Here is a 27,587-nt window from a genome sequence, read left to right as displayed (position 1 = left end):
CATAGTTGTCAGGTGGCTCTAGTGGGATTTTCTTATGAAGAATTTTCACTCTAATTTGAAACCTTTAATACGTTTTGCGGCGTTTTGCTATGGTTGTGAAGTTGCGAAGACAGTGTCTCTCTAGAGACACGTAAGGGATGCAGGTTTCACATACACGGTAATTATTCGGCATATTTTGTTAAAGGCTACATCTACCCGTCTTTCATGGACGTATCTTTACCAAACTGGGCAAGCATATTCCCCTGACGAGTAGCGTGATTGTTTTAAGAACTGTAGAGATTCCACTCCATCCACTTAATGCGAGTTTTCTAAGGTATTTGCTCCTGGAACTTGATACTTTTTTGCCTTGATATTTATTTGCAATGCTGTTTATATGAAAGTGTTCTTTCAGTACCATCTCGAGATATTTTAGACTGGATATATATTCCAAGGCCATTTCTTGTCCTTATTTAGAAAGTGAAAGAGCAATTGTTTGTTTTACTTGGGTTTGGTTTTAGAATATTCTGGTCATAGAATTGAGACATACTTCAGCTTCTAGCTTAGTCTCTACTCCACGAAGATTTTGCCGTGAACAACTATAGGAAGATCGTCTACATATAGGCAGGCAAAATATCTCTAAGGATGTTTGCTTATAAATTTAAATATATTATTTCTTTCTCATCCGTTGTTACTTGGTAAAGCACACACAAGAAACATACTCACACAGAGATACACACACACACACCTACACACACATACATACATACATACACACTACATTCAAAAATTTTCATTATCGTGTTTTTACCTTTTCCTAGGTTATTTTGAACTAAAAAATAGATTACATGTGACCAAACTGAAAATTATTAACAATTTTATCTACCTTTAAACTTTTTAATATCAAAAAGGAGAAAAATATAATAAGTATATAAAATTAACATATTTACCATATTTGCAAAAAGACCGCAACTCGCTGGTATAGCTAATATGTTAAATACTGCTGATCCGACAATTGTACCAATTCCCAAATCTCCTTCGGTTACAAACGTACCAACACAATTAATAAATAGTTCAGCACTGGAGTTGGCAACCGCCATGATGGTTGCTCCAGCAATATCTTCTTTCATCTTCAAATCTAAAAAATGTTAAAGGTTAATAGGTAAGGCAATGAAACAATAAACCTACTAAATTTTTGTGCCTCAAAGATCATCTCCGATATAATATTGGTGTTTTGAAACCCCAAATACCCCGAGTAACGAGATTGCACTGATTAAGTATCCAATTTCCACAAAACTTTACGAGAGGAAGCTCGTCCTACGCACCGGCAGCATTGGAGACATCACCGTCATGATATTTCTGATCAGCGATCCCAAAAACTCCCAAATAACGAGTTTGCACTAATTTCCTATCAAATTTTTATAAAACGTCGGAAGACAGGTGCACCAGGTACCTCGCAAACCATCGCCGTTTCTTTCTTTTCTTTTAATTAACTAATTTAATTCTTTTAATGATTAAAAAAAAAAGTTTCTTTTTTTTTAACCATTTCGCGACCCCCTCTGTCTTTTATCGCGATCCCTACAGATTCGTGACCCACATTTTGGGAACCACTGAGTATAAGGAAGTAAACTATAGTGAATTTTAGCAATCGTATTTTTGTTAATTGATGTTGAAATTGTCATTTTTTATTATTGTTATCATTAGATAAAAAAACCTACCAATTAGTAAATATGTATGTACATAATATTGGTTGTAACGATAACATTGACTTTAAAAAAATATCATTAGCGATTAAACCTAGTCTAGTTTTATCTATTTTATCGGTTGATAAAGAGTTGTAGTAAATTTCGGTTTATTATAGTAATATTTAATTTTTTGCAGGCTACTAATTGCAGACATTTTTTAAAAGAAGTCACAACATGTTAATAAAATATAGTTAAAAATGTAATACGTTTAATTTATAACAAATTCATTAGAAAATTGACAAGTTTCTAAACATTCATTGAGCAACATATTTTTATCAATATTTTCTCTATAATGGTTTTATAAATGTGTATAAATGTTTTTCTCTATAATGGTTCGAATCTTCTATTTATATTTCTCTATAAGTTCTTTATAATCATCATCCTCTATTGAACATAGGCCTCTCGCATGATTTTTCACTTAGTCATTTGCGCCATCTGAATCTAATTTGTAGTTACTCTTTTTATGCCATCCATCATTCCACAATTATTTTCGTCCACCAATCATAAACTTGTCTTGCTACATGAGCTTCTTCTTCTTCTTCTAATGGCGCTACAACCCTTTGTGAGTCTTGGCCTGCTTAACAATGTTCTTCCATTCTGCCCTGTCGGATACTTTCCTTCGCCACTGCCTGATGTTCATGGTTTTAAGATCCCTCTCTACGTCGTCTATCCATCTTTTACGGGGCCTTCCTCTTGTTCTGTTTCCTTGGGGCTTCCATCTCTGGATTACTTTTACAGCTCGATTATCTGGCATTCTTTCAAGGTGACCAAGCCAGTTTAGTCTTTGTGATTTTACAAATCTGACAATATCTGCGCTCTGCATTAGTTCATCCAGCTCGTGGTTCATTTTAATTCTCCACGAACTATCGCCGCATTGGGTTGGTCCAAATATCTTCCTTAGTATTTTGCGCTCAAATATTCTGCTACATGAGCTAATTAGTTTTATTTTAGTGCTGTTAGTCTTCCAATAACGTCTCATGTGTACAGCAACACTGATATTCTATCACGTAGACAGACCCCTAACAATATTCTCCCCACTGTTCTTTTAATGTTCTTTTAATTTACAAGAATACACCATGGTTTCGAAAAGAAATAAACGAGAAATGTAAAGAGAAACGAGAGGCCTACAAAAAGTACAGAACATCAAAAAATAATCTAGAATCCCGAGACACCTATAGAAGAATACGAAATGAAACAAAGCAGTTGGTAAGAAGAACAAAAAATGAACACTGGGAACAGTTTTCAAAAATGATAAAAAGCGACTTCTACGGTACACAAAAACAAAGTTAAAGATTCAAATGAAATCAACGGAAAGAAATGACAGAATTGAAGGAATACAATAATATACCAGCAAACGAATGGGAAAGATACCAGACGGAACTGTTTAAAGGAAAATAAAATAACAATCAACACAATAACGTACCTGAATTAAGACACGAAATAGAAATCAGTTTTCAGAAAGTAAAGATAGCCATAAATTCACTTAACCCCACCAACCGCCACATAGGGTGGATGATTACTCTACAATGGATCCCTAGTCATGCCCAAGGCACTACTCTTCCACAGCCCCCTAGCTTCCAATCGTACACATCAGCAAAGTCCACCATTAGAAGAAGAATCAAAGCGAAGATAAAAGCAGCAAATACAAGCCGGTGCTGGAAAATCTTGGGCCCACCTAATAGAGTCACCAATCCCCTTAGCAACTTGCCGAGACCCATTAGTGTAGCCGTGTTCAGAACAACTACGGGGCATGACTACCTGGCCTCCCATCTACATCGCATCGGCGTCCGCGAAAATGACAACTATCCACTATGTGATCAGCCCCAGATGGATGCTGCTCACCTTCCAGAGTGCCCAGCCCCGAAAACACCCACCCGAGAAGGATGAAGATCGCCTACGAGAAACGGCTCGTCTATACTGGTCAGCGAGCCACCAAATGGCTAACATGCCAAGGGTGGACGTTGGCTAGTAAGTAAGTAATAAAGTCACTTAAAAATAAAAAGTCACCAGAATCAGACGGAATAACCAACGAGCTTCTAAAATACGGAGGAGAAAGTATAACCCTAAAGATGACAAAGCTTATACAAAAACTAATATTGCACTGCAAGATATCAGACAGATGGAGAAACAGCATAATGATACCAATGTTCAAGAAAGGAGATAAAGAAGACCCCAACAATTATAGAGGTATAAATCTACTTAACACCGCACTTAAGCTTATTACAAAGTCCTAACCAACAAAATCAATAAACTAACAACCTATCAAATGAAAAACAAGGATTCAGATCCAGAAAATCCTGCCTAGACGCCGGATTTGTACTGTAAGACAAATCACAGAAAAGGCCATCGAGTACAATAAACCAGCATATCTATGTTTTATAGACCTCACAAAAGCTTTTGACTGCATCCAAGTCGAAGACGTCTTACACTACTGTATAAAAGAAATATACCAATCAATATTATACAAAACCATCGAAAACATCTACTTCCATAATCAAATACAGGCAAAGATAAATCAAAACCTAACACAGAGTATACCAGTACAAAGCTAAGTCAGACTCGTTAAGCCTACTTCTTTTTAATATAATAATCGACGAAATAGTACAAGCAGTACCTAAAGGTCATCGTTACAGAATGGGGAACAAAGAAATCCAAATAATATGTTATGCAGACGACGCCGCATTAATCGCCGAGAAAGAAGACGAGCTCCAAAGATTATTACACCTCTTTAATACAGCAGCCAAGAAATACAATAATATGATAATATCAGCAGAAAAAACCAAATGTATGACAACGCCTACATACCCACGACGATATAAAATCGAAATTGATGGGAAAATAATAAAGCGAGAAAGTAAGATTTAGATATCTGGGAATAGATATAACTAGTTACGGAGATGTTGAAGCTTAAAAGCAGGTAAAGCGGCGGAATCTCTTAATAAAACAATCTGAAAGAATAAACACCTAAGACAAGACACAAAAACAAGAATCTATAAAGCAGTAGACCTATAATAACATACAGACGGAGAGAAGACCTGACACATCTAAAATAAGACGACTACTAGAAACAGAGATGAAAATACTTCGAGGAATAACAGAGAAAAGTATGTTGAATGGGGAGAGAAACGAAAACATAAGAAGAGCATGCAGGAAGTGGAACGATCACATTAGTAGAATGGCAGATGGTAGGATAGTACAAATAGCACGAGATAAGTCGAGATATTGAAGAAGAAACATGCTTTAAAGCCTACATATAAGAAAGAAGAAGATGAAGATTTTGCTGCAAGTAATGTGATTCTACCCATTAGCTTCCACTGGTCTTCTTATGATATTTCTTTATTGTCTTCATATTCAGTCAGCTTTCTCTTTAATTCTTCTTTAAACTTCTTTTGAGTTTTAGGTCTTTTTAGTTTTCATATATCTAGAATTTCCTTTCTTGGTTGATTATCTTTGACATGTAGACTGATTATATATCTAAAGTGTACCTTAACTAGCAGCTGGTCTGAACCCCAGCATGAACTTTGTCTATTTTTTACGTCCAGAATGCTTGTTGCTGATCGCTTTTCTATCAACACGTGGTCTATCTGGTTCACAACTTCCTGTTCAGAGAATATCCAGGTGCTTCTGTGTATGTTTTGTGGAAAAGTATGGTAGAACCCATAATTATATTTTTACTGGCTGCAAAGTGGTAAAACTCTTTTTACTAATTGGGAAAAAGCCCCTTTGGTGTTCTCAGCTTGTTTATTAGTAGCTTAGCCCAAAATTTACCATCATTAACAAATTAAAAACTGCTGAAGATTGTGAGTATTTACTCATTTCCTATATACCAGAAATGTTAATATTTCCACCTTCTTCTTCTAGTTAGATGACCGTTATAGATCGTTGGATATCATGTTGACTACCATATTTCATATCGTGATTTTATCGAGAGCAGCTCTAAATAATGATGTAGTCGATTTTTAGTATCTGTATCTTAGATTTTTTAGCCATATTATTCTAACCTTCTTCTACGAGGACCACGTTTACCTTGGATCTTTCCCTAAATGATGTAAAAGTTCTTATTTTTGAGGATGTCTTATAATGTAAGATATTACAGCTTGCGTCTCTTTATTATATTGACCAGTTATGTTATTTGGTTCAATCGTCTAAGGACCTCCCCATTTCTAACTCTGTCAACCCAGCTTATTCGTGGTAGTCGTCTGAATAACCACATATCAATGGCTTCCAAGCGTTTAAGCAGTGCCTTATTTAGGGTCCACACTTTCACTTTATATAGTAGCACGGGAAAATATAGTAATATGTCATTCGAAACCGAAGGTCAATATTAAGATCGTGGCTGCAAAGTACGTTCCTCGTTTTTACAAAAGTAGCTTGGGCTTATTCTATGCGGCTTTTAATTTCTACGGTTAGATCCCAGATGACATTGATATTACTGCCGAGATACCAGAGTATATACCGTCTTCCTGTATATAGTTTTGTTTGCTTACTATCTACTACTTTGTTGTATTTTTTCTTTGAATATTGAAGGGTTTCTCCGAAATTATTCAGCACTAAGTTATCGTCGGCATATCTTATATTGTTTACGGTTACACCATTAATAATAATACCTTCTGTTGTCTTTATTAGGGCTTTTTAAAATATTTCTTCCAAATACAAGGTACAAAGTAAAGGCGATAGTATACAGCCTTCCCTCACTTCTCTTTTTATATTTATTTTATCCAAGAGTTCTTGTTCAACTTTTGTTCTTGCCATTTGACACCAGTATAGATTTATAATTATTTTATCATTCAATCCAGCTGTTTTCAATATTTCTAGGATTTTGTTATATCGGACTTGTCAAAATCTTTTTTAAAATATATTGCACAGACACGACATATTTCCATTACTACCGAGTATTCCTGCGCCCAACCCTTCTGCATTTTTAGTTCCTACTGCGTACCAGATGAGTCTGGCTACCATTATGTAGTTATCGTTCTCTTGGTTATTTGTTCTATTTGTTGGTTCCAAGTGAGCCTCGTGTCTAACATTACTCCAAAAGACACACTTGTAGTTTATTCACTGTAGGATTTCTGGTATACGTTATCACTGGCATAATGCACTGAATTAATATTTGTCCTAAAAATATCGTTCATCTTTCAAAACGCAACCCCAGTTAGGTTTATTCTTCTCTTTAGCTCGACCGATTGGTTGTCTTGACTTATTCTCGTATATAGCCCAAATACTTGTAGAAGTCAACTTGTTCGATGACTTTGTCTTAAACTGAGATATTTTTGCTGTGGGGCAAATTGGTCATAAATTACTTTTTTGAAAAATTTAGTTTAAGACTCTTGTAACAGTATGGGCTCTTGGCTGTTCAAAGCTGTTGGGAATGAAAACAATGTTATTTTCAACTTTACGGTTATTTAAGAATTTTCCATTTACATGGATACCCTCCTCGTCTCGTTCCAATCTATTGTTTTACAGGTATAATTTAGCACAGTTTTTATTAATTTGGAAGACATGTTTCTCCTATCCGAACGCCTTTTTCAATACAAAAGGTACCACCAGTATACTCTATAAGTTAAGCAAGCTGTAGCATGCTTATATATGTGTTTGATGAGGGATATGTATCGTACTCTTTTATTCCACAATTCTAAAAAAATATACAGTTCACCTTGAAGTCTTAATAAACATGCCTCAGCTGGGTTAATCCAATTATAAGTTCTTGTCATAACATATTCTATTTTTAATATCAATTTATTGCGTATAAATTGCGCATAAAGCTTATTTTTAAATAAAATGCTAAATATTTATATTATGCTTACGAAATGGCCGTAAAAAACATAATTTCAATAATATTATACTTACTACTACAGAATTTTTTGACAGCGGGTACAAAATAGATGTCGCATACTGTCGCCAGCAATACAAACAAATAACAAGACAGCAGTATATGCAGAACGATGGCGCCATGTCTTCGTTGTTCCCTGGTAAAGCCATCTGAGGGAAATTCGTCAATTGCAGGGGGAGTGCAATTTTCACCGGGATGATCGGTCACGTTGTTGACCTGCAGAAGGTGTCGTCTTGATGGATTGTCTAAAACAAATAATAAAATTGTAATTATGATAAAATATTATTTTATGACAATTTTTAACACTGTTATGAAATAAATTTGGTATTTTTGACTTATAGCAAGCTTTTTGACTTTACCCCATTTTCATTTAGCAAATTTTCCCTTCTCTTTTCGAAATTACTCTCGGTCTTAGTTTGGTTCAGAGTCGATTTGTAGAAAGCATAGGTTCTAAGCATAGATAGCATTTGTTCTATGTAACAAATAATATTATAAGATAGCGAACTAAATTTTCTTTTGAAATTGAGGCAAACTTTAACCCTTGACCCACTGCTTTAAGTGGGTAAGTAACAAGTTAGACGATGGCCGTGAATACCTAACGCAGTTTATCAAGTTTATTTGACTTTTCTCTTCTTTATTTTGAGAACGATTACCAAAGTAAAATTAAAACGTCAAAATAAACTTATTTTAAAGTACGATCTGGTTTCTTCTCAGTAAAAATAGTAAACTGTATTAATATGCCTCAAAAAAAAAGCTTCAGATCAATAATTACACAGTTATCTGGGCATATTATTTAATAATATATGTCTTTTGATTACTACTGTGTTCTCTTTGGAGTATATAAAGTTTTTTACAAACAATTTGTCTTGTTTTAGCAGTATTTTCTTTATAATAAACTTTTCACATCTAGTTTTTATATCAACTAATATGTAAACCATGCAGCCAATATAAGATTAAACATCTTGCTAAGAACTTAAAATTAAAAGCCCGATTTTAGCAAGAATGTGTTAATCTTTCAATCTATTAAACGTATCGAGTGAATATGTATATTATTATTCTTATTCAAAAAAAATAATATTGTAACTACTGATATGCTAATGATACCATAATGTTGTTATTAAAGCGTTTATCAACAAAAAATCTCGAGAATATTATGAATAGACTAGACTTGATATCAAAAATCATAGAATAAATATTCATAAAATCAAAGTAAAGGGAATACTATAGAGGATAAGTGTAATCGTAGTATAAATATTCATATATCCGAAATTACCAAAATATAAAGGATTTGGCAGGAAGAAATCGGCCTCTCCCAACTCCTTCATCGATCTCTTTCCTGAGCAACATATTTTTAATTTGTTTCGGCTATTCTTTTTATTTCATTTACCATTTTCATCTGTGGTCTACCTCTTGGTCATTTACCTTTGTTAGGTCTCCAATGTTGTATCTTCAGTGTTCTTGTTGTGACATCCACGACATTTGATTTTAACATTACCCATTTGTTCCTCTTTTTATCTGACAGTCATATACATAACATTGCTCTCTCCATTGTCCTTTCTGTTGTGGCTAGTTGATTGATATTTACCTTGATTAGGGTCTAGGTTTGACATCCATATATCGTGATAGGAAGAATGCACTGGTTAAACACTTTGCTCCCCAAGTATTAAGATATTTTGCGGTTTTTAAGTATCTAACTGAGTTTTTCAAATCTTGCCTATGTCAATCCTGCTCTCCTGGAAATTTTCTCTCTTTAAATCTCTTTGTTACATTTTAGAATGAAGTCAAGGTAAATGTATTTCTGGACTTGTCCTATCTCACTGCGATTTATAGTTATACGTCTAAATTTAAATGAAAACCCAAGGGATATACGAAAACGGAACAAACGATAAAATAAAAGGTAACAGGTACAAAGAAACGGAACAAATACTAAAATATAACCACAATATGTAATAGAATAAAATACAAAACAGTACGCAATATAATTATTTACGAGTCGTATCCCTGCTGTTTATTTCGCCTTGTGCATTGACAGCATAATATGTACGCTGTTGTGGACGTATGCTCCTTATAGATGAGGTTCCCACAAGTCGAAAAGGAATGCCACGTGAACCTGTTTTTTCTAATCGGACAATACTAAAATCGAGGTTTCTGTGCATTTAGAGAATGCTAATTGATTTGCGGGATGGTGCGCTTTTTTCCTATAACGTTGGTTATCTTTTGGCGTAATAAAATATGCAGAGCTGTGATTGAAGCCCTTTTTTCTAAATAAAGTATCAAAAGACTCCAAAACTAGCCTGCAATATACTTTCTTCTTTGTACAAAAATTTGTGAATTTTATTTTAACTATATTCCATAATGAACAAAATATTGTAAACGGCCATGTATTACTTTTCCTCGTAACTGAATAATCTGCTTTGAGCCAGAAACTTAGTGTTAAATTTCATTAAAAATGACATTCATAAAAAAGAGAAGAAATAAAAAGCAATGAGGAGAAAATAAGGATGTAGATAACTAACGTAAAAAAAATAAAATTGAGAACGGTTATATTACGGAAAGTCTTAAGTTGGAAAAATGCACACCAAAATGAAAGAGTATAGGCTAAAATGTTTGCCCGATGTTCGTCGTCGAAAAGGTAACCATCTAATATGGTTTAATATACAGGCTGTATATATCGCTTACATAGAAGCAAATACAATGACATTATCTGCCACTCTTCCCCAAAGGTCACTAGATGGCGCCTGATCTTTTTCATAAAATATTACAGAATTCTCCGCCATATAGAAATAATTTGCATCTTCCTACTTTAAGCAAGGTATAAAATAATGTGTTAAAAATATACGAAAAAGAATATTATCATTTCGTCAAACCTATTATTCTATGACACGTGTTTCGCTGAACAGCCGTTTCATGTTCTTATAAAGCTAACATTGCCTTCATAGAAATCTTAGCAGGCTTGGAAACATCACTTACATACTACTATCATAAATTTACTATTTACAAATATTTTTTTTATGCCAGCCACAACTTATTTAGGGAAACGCTGTCATAAGCTTTTTTCACGTCAATAACTGTTAAGTTTAGTTCATTATTCACTTCTTTAGCATTTCCTATTAGCTATCTATGACAGAATAATTTATCTGTACAAGAACTACCAGCTTAAGAAGAGTAGATTTAAAACTGGTAGTTCTTGTAGTACTCTTCTACATTTTTTTCATTTATCACTTCGAGAAAATTTACCCTATTCTTACTAAAAAGATTTTTGTAATATTTCTTATTACAGTTTTTCAAGCAGCTTTTAACTTTAACCCATAATTCGTTTTTAGTTTTCTTTACTGTTCTTTTTTTTTCATAATTGTATCTGGTACCTATATATTTCTTCATCCTTTGGTGTTTCTGTACTAAACAATTTTTCGTAATTGACCCTTTTCTCCTTGAGTAGGTTTTCTATCTCGCATGTTCATCAATACCATTGTGGATTCCTGACATTTGTGTTCCTCTCATCTTATGCTTCCATAGCAGCAGCGTCCAGATACTGGTTAAGTTTAGAATATTATTATTTCGGTGTTTTTCATATTAGATTGTTCGCTATGTTCATTTTAAAGAAAGTTTTTTGATACATGGTTACATACACAGAGTAGGAGTACCAAAAAAAATTATGAAATTGATACTGTCTAATGGCATAAAAAAGGAAGGCTAAGGAAAACATGAAAATAAGAAGTACGGAATACGATTTTGTGGAGGATAAAAAAATGTTTGATATTTGTCTACGACAAAAGATATTATATATATTTTATAGTCAAACATCGAATCTCCGGCGCTAATATGTTTGACTAGTCAATTCTCAGGTCTGACTCACGGTCTTTGTTAAACCCCGAAATAAATTCCATTTTTGGCCTTAAAGTAAAGAATTTTCATTAAACCCAGTAGCGATTAATTTGGTCAGGCAAACGTCGAAACTTAATTTCATGAAATCGGGGTTTGACCAGTCAAACTCCGATCAGATGTTAAAACGTCATACCTAATTTGTTAGAATAATTTTAGAAAAACGTAATTAATGAAAATTGTGTATTTATTCTTTAAATTACTTTAAAGTAAGTGTGGGAGCCTTGTAACTGGCTACCTACACTCGAGGGTTGGAAATCTTTTGATTCCAAGCCTTACTTCAAAGGACTTGTGAGTGGATGTATCTCCATAGGTTTGGTTCTTCAGTGACCGTTGAAGGATAAAGATTGTTAGTGTGGGCAAATATAGCTCCAGAGAAGTAAAATGACTTTTAGTTTATCGACTTATAATTAACTATTTTTAGAGTAGAGAAGCCTCAACACGGCCGTAGCTGACTATACAATATCAAATAATTCTTTCTTTATAACACGCGATCTTTCGCTAGAGAAAACCGTTATGAGAAAAATGCCCGATTTCGACGTAGAGAAATATTTTATACGTGAATTGAGAGTGTTTTAAAATGCACATGCCTCAAGGGCGATGTGTGAGAACGAACTGATAAAATACTACTTGATGCGTAAAAGTAAAGATTACCCCTCTTGTATTTAGGTGTGAAAACTATTTAAGAGGCTGTGGCGCCAATGAGTCGGGTATCCCGAGCAAACTTGATGAAATTACTATTTTACTTATTCTACACTAAGAAAAGTCTAAGGAATTATATTTTTATTTTATATTTTAAAACGGTATGTTCATTTCTGGAACAGTAAGTTATATTAGATAAAGCAGCTTTTTAAAGTTATTTATCATCATCGTCATTAAAAATGTACTTTTCAACAGCATTACTTATATCAGCTGATAAAACTTTCTGCCAAAATGACATGGCAGACAGAATGCTTTCGAAGATTTTTAGCTTACTTAAAATTAATTTAACATCTTACAACTTTTCTTTTTTACTTAAATGGTATACAATATCTGTTTGGCTTAAGAGATGATCATTTCTTACTCCTTTTTACCCGTGTGTGAACATACAAAAAGATACGAATATCAGGACTTACAGCACACTCTGCTACATATTATCTTTATTGATTTTATTTTTGTTATATTGAGCTCCCTTTTAGATTTAATTTACCTTCTTACTGATAGTTTTTATGCAATAGCAAACCAGTCCTTTCCGAGAAATAGCACATATCAAAACTTCAAATATAATGTGGTAATAATTTGGGAGCAAAGTTCCTTCAATGTTTCTTAATGTTTTTTAAACTCTTCCAAATAACCGATCTACTAACAAATAACTTGTTCGTGATCTTTTTCTTTATCTTATTTATATAAGCTCTTTATGAGAATAATTACTAACAGACTGGGACCTAAGCTAGATTTTCACCAACCACTAGAGCAAGCTGGATTTAGGAGAGGCTTTGGAACGAATGACCACCTACAAGTAATAAAATCCTTGATAGAGAAAATTAAATAATACAAAAAGCCATTGATAATAATTTCTGTAGACTTTGAGAAAGTATTTGACTCACTCCAGCATAGCTCCATGTTGAGAGCTCTTACAGAGTGCTGTAATTATCATTTGGGAGCAAAGCTTCTTCAATTTTCCGTAATGTTTTTAAACTCTTCTAAAAACCCGACCTACTAACAAATAACTTGTTAGTGCTCTTTTTCTTGATCTCATTTATATAAGCTCTTTATGAGAATAATTACTAACAGACTGGGACCTAAGCTAGATTTTCACCAACCACTAGAGCAAGCTGGATGTAGGAGAGGCTTTGGAACGAATGACCACCTACAAGTAATAAAATCCTTGATAGAGAAAATTAAATAATACAACAAGCCATTGTTGTATGATGATAATATCTGTAGACTTTGAGAAAGCATTTGACTCAGGCCAGCATAGCTTCATGTTGAGAGCTCTTACAGGGTGCAGTAATTATCATAGGTACACAACTCTTCTTCGAATAATAAGAAATAGCGCAACAGCTGCAGTAAGAATGTACTATGGCACAAACAAATTTCCCTTGGATAAGGGTGTTAGGCAAGGAGACACCATCTCTCCTAAACTATTCACCGCTTTGTTGAATAATAAATAATTATTGAGAAAATATTGAAGTCAACATAATTGGAGAGTTTCCGAACAACTTGAGGTTTGTAGACTTTTTCTTCTTGCAGTACCATCTCCTATCGGAGGTTGGCTACCATCACAGCAATCTTTACTTTGTTGGCTGCAACTCTGAACAACTGTATTGAACTGCACCCATACCACTCCCTTAAATTTCTCCTCTCTTTCCCGAGATTTTTATTTGTAGACGACATAGTCCTTATTGTAAACCGAATAAATATGGCCAGCTCACGGAAAACTGAGGAAAGTCTTTAGATCAGATATTCCGATTTGCTTAAAAAAAAACGAGTGTGGCAGTCCAGTGAGACTGCCGGTAGAAGTAATACTTCTATAGACGCGTTCGCCGTTAAAAATTTATATAGAAGTCAATCTGCACAATCATTACATATGTAATGCTATAGGTAAGAGAGAGCAGAAAGAGAAAAAGAATTAGTTATATAGGTATATGGTGCATCGTTTGCTGTATATAGACATTTGACCTGTAATGGGAGTATAGTAAATGAAGGATTGTATCAATATTTTAATGCAAATATATATTTTTATTTTTACATGTATGTATGTATGTACAAAAGGAGTTGAATGCAAAAAAAAATTTACAAATACTCTGCAGTAAAATTCATTGTTTATTTTGTTATTAGTATAAAAATTACAATACAATAAATACATTGCAACATAATTCAATATAATAATACAATATAAATTAAAATGTATTATTCATAAGTATTTAAAACTGCCAATATACATTTAACTTACTTTACGAAAATAAAAATAAAAAACCAACAACTCGGATTATGTTGTAAATTTTCATTTTATTTTAAAATTTATGTTTTTTGCGTATATTACATATATTTAATAACATTAACGCGAGGTTTTTAAATATTTTAAAAATAAAAAAGGAAATTCATAATTGGAATTCGAACTCAGAACCACCAGCGTATGAACCAAACACGTAAAGAATTTGCCAATTAGACATGACACTAACGGATTTCAAAATTGACAGTTCTCGGTAAAACAGTGATTATTTTGAAATACAAAAGCCTAAAATAATTATAAACGTTTAATTTTAAATAATATAAAACATATCACATAAATAATAATATTAATACATATTATATTATATATAATATTATGAATATATATACAATATTATTATATAATATATATAATATTAAATATATAATACAAAAGGAACATTTTTATTTTCGAGAGAGGAAGAGAGAGAAAATATATCTTCTGTCTCTCTCTTACTCATTATCTTACATATGTAATGGTTTCACAGATTCACTCTCATGCAAATTTCCAACGCCGACCATGCGTATAGAAGTATAACTTCAAAAAAGGTTTTTGATCAATATGTACTTCCAGTTCTAACGTCTGAAGCAGAAACAATGACAGTGGCATGAGTGGCACAAAGACCAATGAATAGGTCAATGTTGAATATATCCCTCAGAAACAGAGTTTAAAATCAAATAGTTAGGAGAAAAATTGGTGTTACAGACGCAATTAAAAGAATTACAACGCTGAAATGAAAACATGTTGCCAGAGACAGAGATTAAAGATGGACAAAGGAAATTTTAGAATGAAGACCTAGACACGATGCATATTTTAATGGAGGAAGTCCTCCAACAAGGTAATCAGACGACATCAAGCGCATCGAGCACAACTGGATATAGAGTACTTTAGATCAGATGAAATAGAATTATTTACGAGACGCAAGTAGCAGTCTAGCAGTGTTTAGCAGTAGACGCAAAACGGCTGATGGCGGTGATGATGATGATATTTTTCTCGCGGTACAATACATATGAGAGCTCTTCTTTAAAACTAGCCATTATGAACAAATAAATAAAAAAACCAATGCACGTTTGTAACGCAGATTTTAGTTGCTTACTGTACACTTCAACCATTATAAAAGTAAACAAGTAAAAAACCATGATGAGTCACGTGACTTTTATGCGATATATTAGCCAGGCGGATTTAAGATGCCTTGGAAATAAAACCAGTAGGGAGATAAGACTTTTTTTAAATAAATACCAAATTCAAATGCACTTTTAAATTTTAAATAGGCCGTTTTATTGCATAAAACTTTATTCTAGGCCTGAAGAAATCTATAACATCTTTAATAAAATAAAAACATCAAAAAATCAAAATGTTGGATTCAGGACACCTTGAAAATATATCCTTTAATTTTGACATGTAATTTGGTTTAGCTAAGTATATTATTTTATTTTAGCTCAAAGATATGAAATGGAAACAACTGGTCATCGTTAACTGTGAAAGAAAATACTATAATCGGAGAAAAAACTAAAGATCATCATACTGACAAAGCCCCTGGACTGTCGTCAATAAGAAAGGAAGAAAATTGTTCAACAATTAAGTTGTGTACGCTGAGAGCACACTTGGAGCATATTCTTTAGGCTTCGAAAGTAAAGTTACATGCATGCGTTTTGCACCAACAGAAAATATAAAAATAAATAAAGAAACGCCGATTGCAGGTCCTCATGCTTAGGCTAATGTTATGAAATAATTAATTGAACAAAAATTTTCGCCGATTGCGATTGGAAATAGAGTAATCATACCTATTCCCTTTGATAGAACCAAAGAAGATGCTCGAAATGTTTTGAGTATCCCACAATATATAACAGTTGACGGTGTATCTTCTTCTTCAAGTGCCATCTCCCCGGCGGAGGTCGTCAATCATCACAGCTATTCGGACTTTTGAGACGGCTGCTCTGAAAAGTTCATTTGATGTACATGCGTACCACTCTCTCAGGTTGCGCAGCCATAACATTCTACGCCTCCCTATGCTTCTCTTTCCTTGGATCTTTCCCTGCATAATCAGTTGGAGCAAGGTGTATTTCTCTCCACGTGTAATATGTCCGAGATATTCTAACTTTCTTGATTTTATTGAATTTAAAATTTCCATTTCTTTGTTCATCCTTCCCAGAACCTTTTTGTTTGTGACGTGTTCTGTTCATGATATTTTCAGAGTTCTTCTGTACACCCACAGCTCAAATGATTCCAGTTTTTTCATTGATGTCGCATTCAAGGTCGAAGATTCCATTCCATAAAATAAAGTCGAAAAAACATAGCACCTCGCCAACCTAACTCTTAGTTCCAGTTTTAAATCCCTGGTACATAGAACTCTTCTCATTTTGTTGAAATTTGCTCTAGCCTTTTCTATTCTTATTTTTATCTCCTGATTGTAATCATTTGTGGAGTTAATCATTGTTCCCAGGTATGCATATTTGTCCACTTGTTCGACGTTGGTTTCGTTTATTAGAAGATTCTCGTTATTTCTTTGAGTTTTCGATATTCTCATAAATTTCGTCTTTTTGATATTCATTGTTAGACCATACTCTTTTTCATACTCTGCTATTCTGGTCAACAGTCTCTGAAGATCTTCAATGTTTTCGGCTAAGATCACAGTGTCGTCCGCATATCTAATGTTGTTAATGGGAACTCCATTTACCTTTATTCCAGCTGTTTCACCCTCAAGAGCTTTCTTCAGGACCTCTTCGGAGCGTCTTACTCCACATCTAATTTCAATTTCTTCTGACAGCTGTTCGTTAACACGTACTTTTGCTCGCTGTTTATAGTATAAATTTGATATGATCCTGAGGTCGTTGTAGTCAATCTTCTTTGATTTCAGGACAGGTGTATATAAAGAACGAATGCCACACAGAACAATAAACACACTTTTTTCGAAGAATAATGCAAAAGAATACAAGGACAATTCAGCTGTCTCCAAGAGAAATCAGTTCAAAAGATTTCAAATTTGGGGGACAAGGCTTTATAAAATACTACTGCAATAAAACATGCTTTTCAAAATTATGTAAATGTAAAAGGTCTAATGTATTGTGCAATTCTTCTAAATGCCATAAAGCCTCACTATGTCAGAATAAGGACTACCTTTTTATTTTAATGTCGATAATATAAGAATAATAAACATTAAAATTAAAAACAGACACTTTATTAAATCAAATCTAGTAAATTATGATGTTTTAATACCTGACCGGAGTTTGACTGATCATACTACGATCTGATGAAATTAAATTTCGACGTTTGCCTGATCAAATTGGACTCTCATATGTTTAACGAAAATTCTTTAGTTAAAGGCAGAAAATGGAATTTATTTCGGGGATTGACTAGGACCGTAAGTCAGGACATAAGGATTAACTAGTCAAACCTAGGAGCGCTGGAGTTTCGAGGTTTGACTATAGCATACATATATACAAAATTAAAAATTAAAAAAAAATGAAATTTATATATATATATATATATATATATATATATATATATATATATATATATATATATATATATATATATATATATATATATATATATATATATATAGTTTTTTCGTCATTGATTATTGTGCTTACCTAGAACATTGTAAGTATCTGACCGCTCTTCACTCGAAAATACACTTATTAGTAAATAAACAACCGAAACAGAAACCAAACTTAACACTTTAAATCCTAAAACTAACTTTTTGTGTCTAGTCCTTGGTAACATTGCCATAACCTACGCGATTACACTGTACGACTAAACGCTCCACAAAAACATTTAAAAATATATAATTGATTAAAGCAAACAAGGTTCGATCAATTCATTCTTTATCAACATTGAACTTTTGACCTATGAGGACTTTTAAAAGCAACGATTCAGTTTTCAACCACGAAATATTTATTTAAATTATGATATTTTCGTGATCTGGTAAATGTGGTTTTCTTTTTACTACAAGAATTTTTATTTTGTGCTTACGTTTTTATTTATTTTAATGTGTAATTTGCTTGACTTGTTTACCGAAGTATATTTCCTATCCTCCACAACACGGTTCATTCAAAATTGTATCTGTAATGTTTTTATTTTATCTTCTTTCACTTCTCTCCTTCATGATGATCTCTCTCTTTTAATTTTCATTTTACTATAGACACTTCATTTATATCCGCTATCTATAGTCGCGTTTCCAACACAGCTAGGTCTCACGGCAGATGCAAGTTAATGAAAAAAAAAATACCACCACTTAAGACATAACCTAACTGGGTGTATGAACCTTAAATATAAAACTTCAACCCAGCATATATATATATATATATATATATATATATATATATATATATATATATGCCATATATTGTAACGAAATAGCGCATTTCCGATGAGAGGTACGTGTCACAATTCTTAGAAGGATAAATCTAGAACATTTAAGTGTTGGCACTTCAATAGCACCCATCTTCAATGCGCTTTCCACGAAAAGAATAGAGGTGGACTATTCCAGAATATTATAGTACATTATAACTTTTATATATAAGTAGCTCCGATATTAGCTAAGTTTAGTTGATAAGATATAATCGTGCTGTAAGCTTATAAATAAATATATTTATATAAATTAGAACTGCTCGTTTTATTTAAAAACGGTATAGTGGTGCCCCGTGTGAGATCTAAAAATAAATTCAGCAGTGATTGCTAAAAAAAAGACTTTTGAAAAGTATTGTTCGTCGGGAACATCCGCGTAGTTCGGTAGTGAACTTTGTAAAAAAAAAAGAATATTTAAAAAGTACGTGTGTGCCTGACCAAAGATGCTGCTAGTAGAACTTTCAGTAAAAGAGTTGTGTGAGCAACTAGAAGAACGCGATGAAGACTGCAGCTGGTTCTAGAAGATCCTACAAAAACGACTAAAGGATGTTCTCAACAAGAATGGAGATGACCCAGAGACGTTCCAGTTCCAGTTAGCAGAAGAAGCAGTTTTAACGAAAATAAAAAATGTGTCGCAAATGATTAAAGAAACTCTTAGAAAAAATTATAATAAATTAAAAAAAAAACGGGTGTGGCAGTCCAGTGGGACTGCCGGTAGAAGTTATACTTCTATACACGCGTTCGCCGTTAAAAATTTATATAGGAGTTAATCTGCACAATCATTACATATGTAATGCTATAGGTAAGAGAGAGCAGAAAGAAAAAAAGAATTAGTTATATAGGTATAGGGTGCATCGTTTGCTGTATATAAATATTTGACCTGTAATAGGAGTATAGTAAATGAAGGATTGTATCAATATTTTAATGAAAATGTATATTTTTATTTTTATATATGTATAAAAGGAGTTGAATGCAAAAAAAAAATTTACACATACTCTGCAGTAAAATTCATTGTTTATTTTGTTATTAATATAAAAATTACAATACAATAAATACACTGCAACATAATTCAATATAATAATACAATATAAATTAAAATGTAATATTCATAAATATTTAAAACTGCCAATATACATTTAACTTACTTTACGAAGATAAAAATAAAAAACCAACAACTCGGATTATGTTGTAAATTTTTATTTTATTTTAAAATTTATGTTTTTTGCGTATATTACATATATTTAATAAGATTAACGTGAGGTTTTTAAATATTTCAAAATAAAAAAGGAAATTTATAATTGGGATTCGAACTCACAACCACCAGCGTATGAACCAAACACGTAAAGGATTTTTCCAATTAGACATGCCACTAACGGATTTCAAAATTGACAGTTCTCGGTAAAACAGTGATTATTTTGAAATACAAAAGAGAGAGAAAGAGAGAGAAAATATATCTTCTGTCTCCCTCTTACTCACTATCTTACATATGTAATGGTTTCATAGATTCACTCTCATGCAAATTTCCAACGCCGACCGTGCATATAGAAGTATAACTTCAAAATGTTTCCAGAAGATTCGACGAGAAATTTGAAAATGTTTCGCAAATGACTGAAGAAACTTCTAGAAAGAATGATGAAAGATTTGATGAAACATCTAAAATTATTAAAAAAGTAGCTAGACAAAACGACGAGACTTCTTAAATAACTAAAGAAGTATGTAGTCAGAACAATGAGAAATTTGAAGAAGTTTCTACAAGAGAAGATCAAACAATTAGACACCATGATAACTAACACGAAAGTGCTACCACAAGAGCACGAACAAAACAATAAACGTCTTGAGGAAATCGTACGGAAAGTAGTTTGTAACACGATGCTGAAGAGGCACGATACCAGACGTTGGAATGGTGGCAACGTAGGTCACATTCGTCGTAAATTGCAAGAAAATATTACAACAGTCAGAAAGCTAGAAGAGATCAAACACTGGGCTGGAAAAAGTCATTCAAATGCTGATGTTCAGTCAAGGCGGCCATATAGTGCAAATCGTAATTATTGTCTTAATCTTGCCCCGTAAGACGAACGTTTGGCATTCCTTTCCCTAGGTACCTGTAGCTTCCTCTGTGATTATTGTTAGTTATTGCCCTGGACACCATCAGGTTCTTCTAACTCTAATGCCCCAAATTGGTTGCATTGCTCCTGTAGTGATCCTTGCCCAAGTTAACATGCTCCTTTTGCAACTTACTTTAAATTTTCCACACATTACCTTTGTTCGATAACAGTTAAAGTGTTGTCGGGACAAGTGTGCTTCATGAAAACGCTTTATAATCCAGTTATAATCCAGAAATTAAGTGAAACAAATTTGGTGTATTTCTTAAAGTTCCCATTAATAGAAATCTTTAAATATATTATTTCTGCGCGTATAAATATAATAAAATATAATCTAGTGGCTGTAATTCCAGTGTATTTGCCTAAAAGATTCTAAGAAGGGACAGACCTATGACTTAAATATTTTGTGTTGGTATCATGTGACGTCACTTATTATGAGGAGGACGACATGCATCGGGATTTATACTGTACCGACCGTACATAAGAATATTTAGGACATCCAATTTCTTTAAATAATAGAATAATTGGAATGAAAAACTGAGCAATTTTTAATAAAAATCCAACAGGCTGCGTTGAACAACACTCATAATCCAAAGAAAAACAGTAGGAAACAATTATTCCAAAGAAATTCGAGTTAATTCAGAAAAAATAAAGGTTCGAAAGGTATGACACAGGACTGAAAACAAGAATAAGTTAAACAGGCTCACACAACAGCTGCAAAGAGAAATTGCTAAAATTATAAACGAATCAATTAGTAAGTACCTGAAAGAAATACCTGATGATGATGAAGAAAGATAAAGAAGCCAATTTAACATATAACTAAGAAGTTTAAAACTTAATTAAAAACATCAATAAAAAAAGCGCCTGGGTTTGACCTAATTAATAGTGAACTACTAAAAAAAAATCCTTGAAAAGCCATAGTCAAGCTTACTATACCTACTAACCTTCTTACCATACGTAATCAAAGGTGTTTGAAAAATTGCTACTACGAAGAATGAACCTTAAATTGAACAAAAAATTATTATTTCGATACATCAATTTGAATTTCGTGATAAATACTGCACGTTTGACCAGATCCATAGAATAATAACTGAAATAGAGAAAGCACTGGAAGGGGAAAAATTTGTTTACCAGTATTCCTGGATATCCTAAAAGCATTTGACAAAATTTGTTCAAGGGCCTGTTAATGAAGCTAAAGAAAATATTTCCTATGCAACTCGTTGAAATACTGCAGTCTCACCTACACCAGCGAACATTTGACACGTTCGCACCTGACTACTACTATACTGGTAGTTCGAGTTTTCCGTAATATACTGACTACCACTTTACTGGCTCACAGCTCTACTAATTTCAATGCTTTATATATTCACACAGACCAGGAGTAAAGGAATATTATTGACACATTTAGAGCACGTGATAATTTTAAGGTTATATGGTGATATTGGTGAATTTTATTGATGAAATATGGATAATACAAATATTCCAGGGTAAGAAATATTAAATATCATTTATAGAATAAGTCATAATAGTGCTAGTAATAAAACAAAATAATTTTGGTCTAATATTTTAGTGTTATTTAGTTACTGATTAATTAAAAGCACTTGTGCAACTAATTCCACTTTTGATAATTTTTTTATTATTTTTTTAGATAATTTTACTTTAAATGTAGTTGATTGTATGAACTTAAACCTCTCACTCTTAAGTTAAATTTAGCATTCTTAAATTTTGTTCACTTTATTTAGTTACAAGATTTTTTTTATTGTCCCATTATAAACACTTGAATGTTTCTTGGACGAATAAATAATATTGAAATGTTTTAATTGTTTTTAAAAGTATTATAAAATTTAGATGAAAAATAAAGTTATGTACAAAGTGGTTCAATAGTTTGTGCATTATTAATTCTTTTCTTTTTGTTTTAGCCCAAGTGGTATGAAAAAACCTAGACTTTCAAAGTATGCTAGCAATCGCTCGTTAACAGAACAAGAATTACAGATTGAAGCAAATAAAATAGAGGCAGAATGTTTAGATAGTCTCCCAGAAAATCTTAATGAGTCCGAAGACGATTTTTCTGACGATGATTCTGTAGTTGATAAAACTTATCTTAGCGAAACTAGTGTAAATAGTTCTGAAGATACAGAGTCCGATCAAAGTGAATCTGGGGATGAACAATATTTTGATCTAACAGATGAACCACATATTTGCCATAATAAGACAACAAATACCACTATGACACAGAAAAAATCTACAAAATACATTTCAGATGAACATTATGGTTGGGGCGAAGTAGAAGAAGATGTAACAGAATTTGATTTTACTGGAATACCGTCTATCAATGTAAATTTTCCGGCCAATGCAAAACCAATAGATTATTTTAATGTGCTTTTCGACAACGATATAATCAACACAATTGTATGTGAAACTAATAGACGACCCATTGTATCCACATCTACAACACTTCAACGAAAAAGAAGTGTATGGAAAGAAGTTTCTAATGAGCAAATCAAAAAATTCCTAGGTTTGTGTGTTTTGGGAGGCATCGTAAAATTTCCTTCCCTTGCCAAACACTGGAGCAGGGAAAGTATTTACTACCACCCTGTTTTTGGAAAAACTATGGCCCGCGATAGATTTCTAGGGATTTTAAAAATGCTACGATTCGTAGACCATACTGATGTTAATACTGAGGACCGTCTTTACAAGATTCGGAATATTTTGGACGCAGTTCTAAAAAATATACAAAATTGTCTATACCCTAATAGAGAGCTCTCTATTGATGAGGCCATGATATTGTGGCGTGGTCGTCTCATCTTTCGACAATACATAGCCAGTAAACGTCACAAGTATGGGATTAAACTATACGAACTCACTACACACGATGGATATATATTAAATATTATTGTATATACCGAAAGAGGTACCTTGAAAACGGCGGATATTGTCAAAGAGTTGACGAAGGATTATTTCGGAAAAGGTCATGTTTTATACATGGATAATTTCTACAACAGCGTAGGATTGGCGGAAGCCCTATTCAAGGAAAAGACACACGTTGTTGGAACTCTACGAGAAGACAGAAATGGAAACCCCAAGGACATGTTAAAAAAGAAGCTAAAGAAAGGAGATGCTATATGGAAACGTAAAGGGCCCGTATTGGTTACTAAATGGAAAGATAAGCGTGATGTCAGAATGATCAGCACAAAGCATAAGCACGTTATGACTGAGGTTGTTTGTAAACGAGGTGCTACGAACATTAAACCCGATTGTGTGCTTGACTACAATAAGCACATGTCTGGGATAGATCGAGCAGACCAGATGTTGTCATATTACTCGGTACCAAGAAAAACACTTCGGTGGTATAGAAAATTGTTTTTCCATCTATTAGACATATGTATTTGGAACAGCTTTTACATCTACAAGAGAGCATCGAATAAGAAAACTTCTTTTTTGCAATTTCATGAGAGCATAGTAGTGGACCTTATCGACAATAACAAGGCTATTCAGGTACAAACAACTGCAAACAATATGCATTACCCAGAACAAGTTTCTGTCACGGAAAAAAATAAAAGTGCTATGTTTTCGGTGCCGATATTGCACTAAGCAAAATACCCAAAAAAGGTCCCGTTATTATTGTCCCAGCGCTCACCAGGACTATGCATAGTTCCTTGCTACAAATTGTTCCATACACAAGTCAAACAATAAATTTATTTCTTATAGTTTTAAGTTTATAATGATAATTATGTTTCTTTTGTAATAAAAAAAATGATAAAATTGATAAGAGACATTTTTTTCCCAATTATACAGCGATTATTGTTGTTTATTTTGTCTAGATTAGCCTGCCAGTATACTGGTATTTAGTATATAGTTAAAAACGTACATCTATATCCTGACTACCAGTATACTGACAGGCTAAGTAAACCAAAAAAAATGTTTTAATATCTATATACTAATCCATGTGTCCGAGTTTTAATCCAATATTCCTGTTTTTTACCTAAAAACCCATATCCGTTTCTGAGGAACGTCTAGTATCAATAGGTTAGGTGCGAACGTGTTAAAGTGAAAAAGGAAAACGAGTTCTCTGAGTTTAATCCAATAAACATAAACGTAGTGGTTTCACAAGGTAGCGTTCTTAGACCAGTTCTATACCTTTTGTATATATCTGACATTTCGCAGAGAGAAAACATTTAACTAGCCACATTTTTAAATCATACAGTAGTCCTGACTATAGGACTAATTAAAGAAGAATATACGGTTAACCTACAAAATGCAATTAATGGCATAGAACGCTGGTCCAAAAAATAGCGTACAAAGTTTAATGAACATAAATCAGTTTATATTAACTTTACCAACAAGATTAACAATTATCTCCCAATTATTAAACAACAGCATGGTTCTTAATAAGTAAACACCAAAATGCCTGGGTTTACATCTTGATGTCAAACTCCAATGGAAGAAGCATGTTAAAAAGAAAATTAAACAATTGACTCTCAATTTTACATCCAGAACAAAGTACTGATTTACAAGCATATATTAAAACCGGTGTGGACCTATAGCTTACAATTATGAAGATGTATAAAAAAAACAATTATAGAAATTTAGAAACGCTCCTGAACCGAATATCAAGGTATATTGTAGGTGCTTCTTAGTATGTTTAGAATGACGATTTACGTAGAGACCTTAAAGTCGAATATATTCCAAAGAAATTAAAAAAGTCGCCAGGAGACATGAAGAGAGGCTCCATAAGCATCCCAACCATGAAGTACTTCAGCTTCTTGTCAATTAACCCCAGATGCGAAGCTTAAGAGCACTAAACCGTTCAAGCTTATGTAATCTGCAAGGCTTAGTTAGTGTTGTGCATTGTATCCACAACAACAACGTGAGCAGTTAGTTAAAAGAAGAGTCAGTGCTGTGCTGTGTAGCCACAACAAAGAAGTGGGCATTTGTGGACCAGGTGATATCTAGCTTACAAACAATCTCAGGAAAATTAGGTTAAAGAAAAAAATGCTCATTAATCTTGTAGATTAGGTATATTTTTATTGTTTAAAATAAAAAAAAAGTCCTTCCGATTTTGAAAATCTTAGAAATAGAAAAAAACAACCAGAAAAAAAAACAAATATGTAACAAATATTATAAAAATTGTAAACGCAGACAAACTAAACCAGGAAAAAACCAGGTGTCAATATTTCGGCCTCTAAAAGAGGCGCAAATTCAACAAAGACGCATACATACAGAAAAAATTGTAGTCATGATAAAGAGTTATATCTGGTAAACAAAAACATTTATATTATTAATACAAGCATAATTAGTAAGATATTGTTAATCGTTTTTTATAAGATATTGTTTTTGATATTCTGAAAAGAGATTAATAACTAGTTAATAAATGTATTAATATAGATTTATTAGAAAAAGATATACACAAAGTTGCAAGTAATGTTTAAGTTTAACCCTCCGTGAGTCGCTAGGAAAAACTGAGCATCAAGAGACGCTACGGTGTCTGAGACAACAATTAAAAAAATAGTTATTGCTATAAAATTCATACAAATATTTTATATTGTTTATAGGAATGACTGAACAATATATTTGGAATTATTTTATTGATAACAACAGATACAAAATGAAAAACACTACTATAAAAATATATTGTTATTTGTAATATAAAATTAAATTAAAAAAAAAAGTTTTTCAAATCTTTGAAATGGAAAAACAGTTGGAAATTTTTAGCGTAGAGGAATATAGATTAACTAAAAAAAATAACTAAGGTTTTTAACAAAAATATAAACTAAGCATTTCAATTGATTTAGTAAGTGAGACATTTTACGTTGTAGCGTCACTCAGGCAAAGCTGACATATTCCATGAATATGTTCAAGGCACATGAATTTTTGCACTTTATGCATGAAAAGCGAGTACACCTGTTCTTTTTGGTAGTACAAAATACACAACGACCCTTTATTTGATTTCTTTCTGGAATTGCAGGAGTTACATCTGTGATGCCGCAAATTTCACGAATTCTGCGTTTGAGGCTAACTGGCAGATTTGTAGTAGTAACTCGACTTTTTAAATAGGGATCTATAAGCTCATTTGCAAGGTTGGCACTGAGCTGGTCTACCATGTTTACTCCTATGTTTGTTAAATTGTATAGGGCGATAATTGTTGGTTTATTTTGATTAACGCTACTATAATCAATTGCATCATCATGATGTAGTGAGGATTCAAGCAATACATTTTTTTAGTGAATTCAAACCGCAATTCTCTTTTTTTTCTTCCTAATGGTTCCCATTATTATAATTTTCCTCTCGTATAACTTGTTCATCAACTCGATACTTGTAAACCAGTTATTAATTGTTAGATTCCGGCCTAAATCAAAAATAGGTTCACGTAGCCGTTGAATAACATCACTAGGTCTGTTACTAACTTGAAAACATCCCTCAGGTTGTTGGCCAACATATACCTCTAAATTAGCCGTATAAAATATTTTAGCATCAGAGAGGACAAAAATTTTTATTCCGTACTTGTTCGGTTTTGATGGGATATACTGACGAAATCGATACTTACACCTAAATCCTGGTAACATCTCATCGATGGTGACATATTCGAAAAGACTGTATCCACTTACAATGAGTTAGAAAAGTGTCGAACAAACTTCGTATAGGAGCCAACTTGTCTTCGCTTAGTCGGTTTTCACGAGTTGCTTTGTCATTGGATCGCATACACCGAAGAAGGAATTTAAATCGTGTTC

General features: G+C 32.9%; 1 protein-coding gene across 1 annotated transcript in view; it reads right to left on the bottom strand.

Moving 5' to 3' along the window:
• LOC140432403 (sodium/potassium/calcium exchanger 5-like) overlaps nt 1-18,185 on the bottom strand; it is a 57,954-nt gene extending 39,769 nt beyond the window's left edge. The window contains exons 1-3 of the mRNA XM_072520280.1: nt 18,001-18,185; nt 7,569-7,796; nt 927-1,114 (exon numbers count right to left, since the gene is read on the bottom strand). Of these exons, the coding sequence (XP_072376381.1) occupies nt 927-1,114; nt 7,569-7,796; nt 18,001-18,139 (555 nt within the window). The 5' untranslated portion in view covers nt 18,140-18,185. The remainder of the gene's footprint in view (nt 1-926; nt 1,115-7,568; nt 7,797-18,000) is intronic.
• Nucleotides 18,186-27,587: the final 9,402 nt, after the last annotated feature.

This window comes from Diabrotica undecimpunctata, chromosome 1 (assembly GCF_040954645.1).
Source record: "Diabrotica undecimpunctata isolate CICGRU chromosome 1, icDiaUnde3, whole genome shotgun sequence".
Classification (NCBI taxonomy): Eukaryota; Metazoa; Arthropoda; class Insecta; order Coleoptera; family Chrysomelidae; genus Diabrotica; species Diabrotica undecimpunctata.
This window is presented reverse-complemented; position numbering and strand designations above follow the sequence as displayed.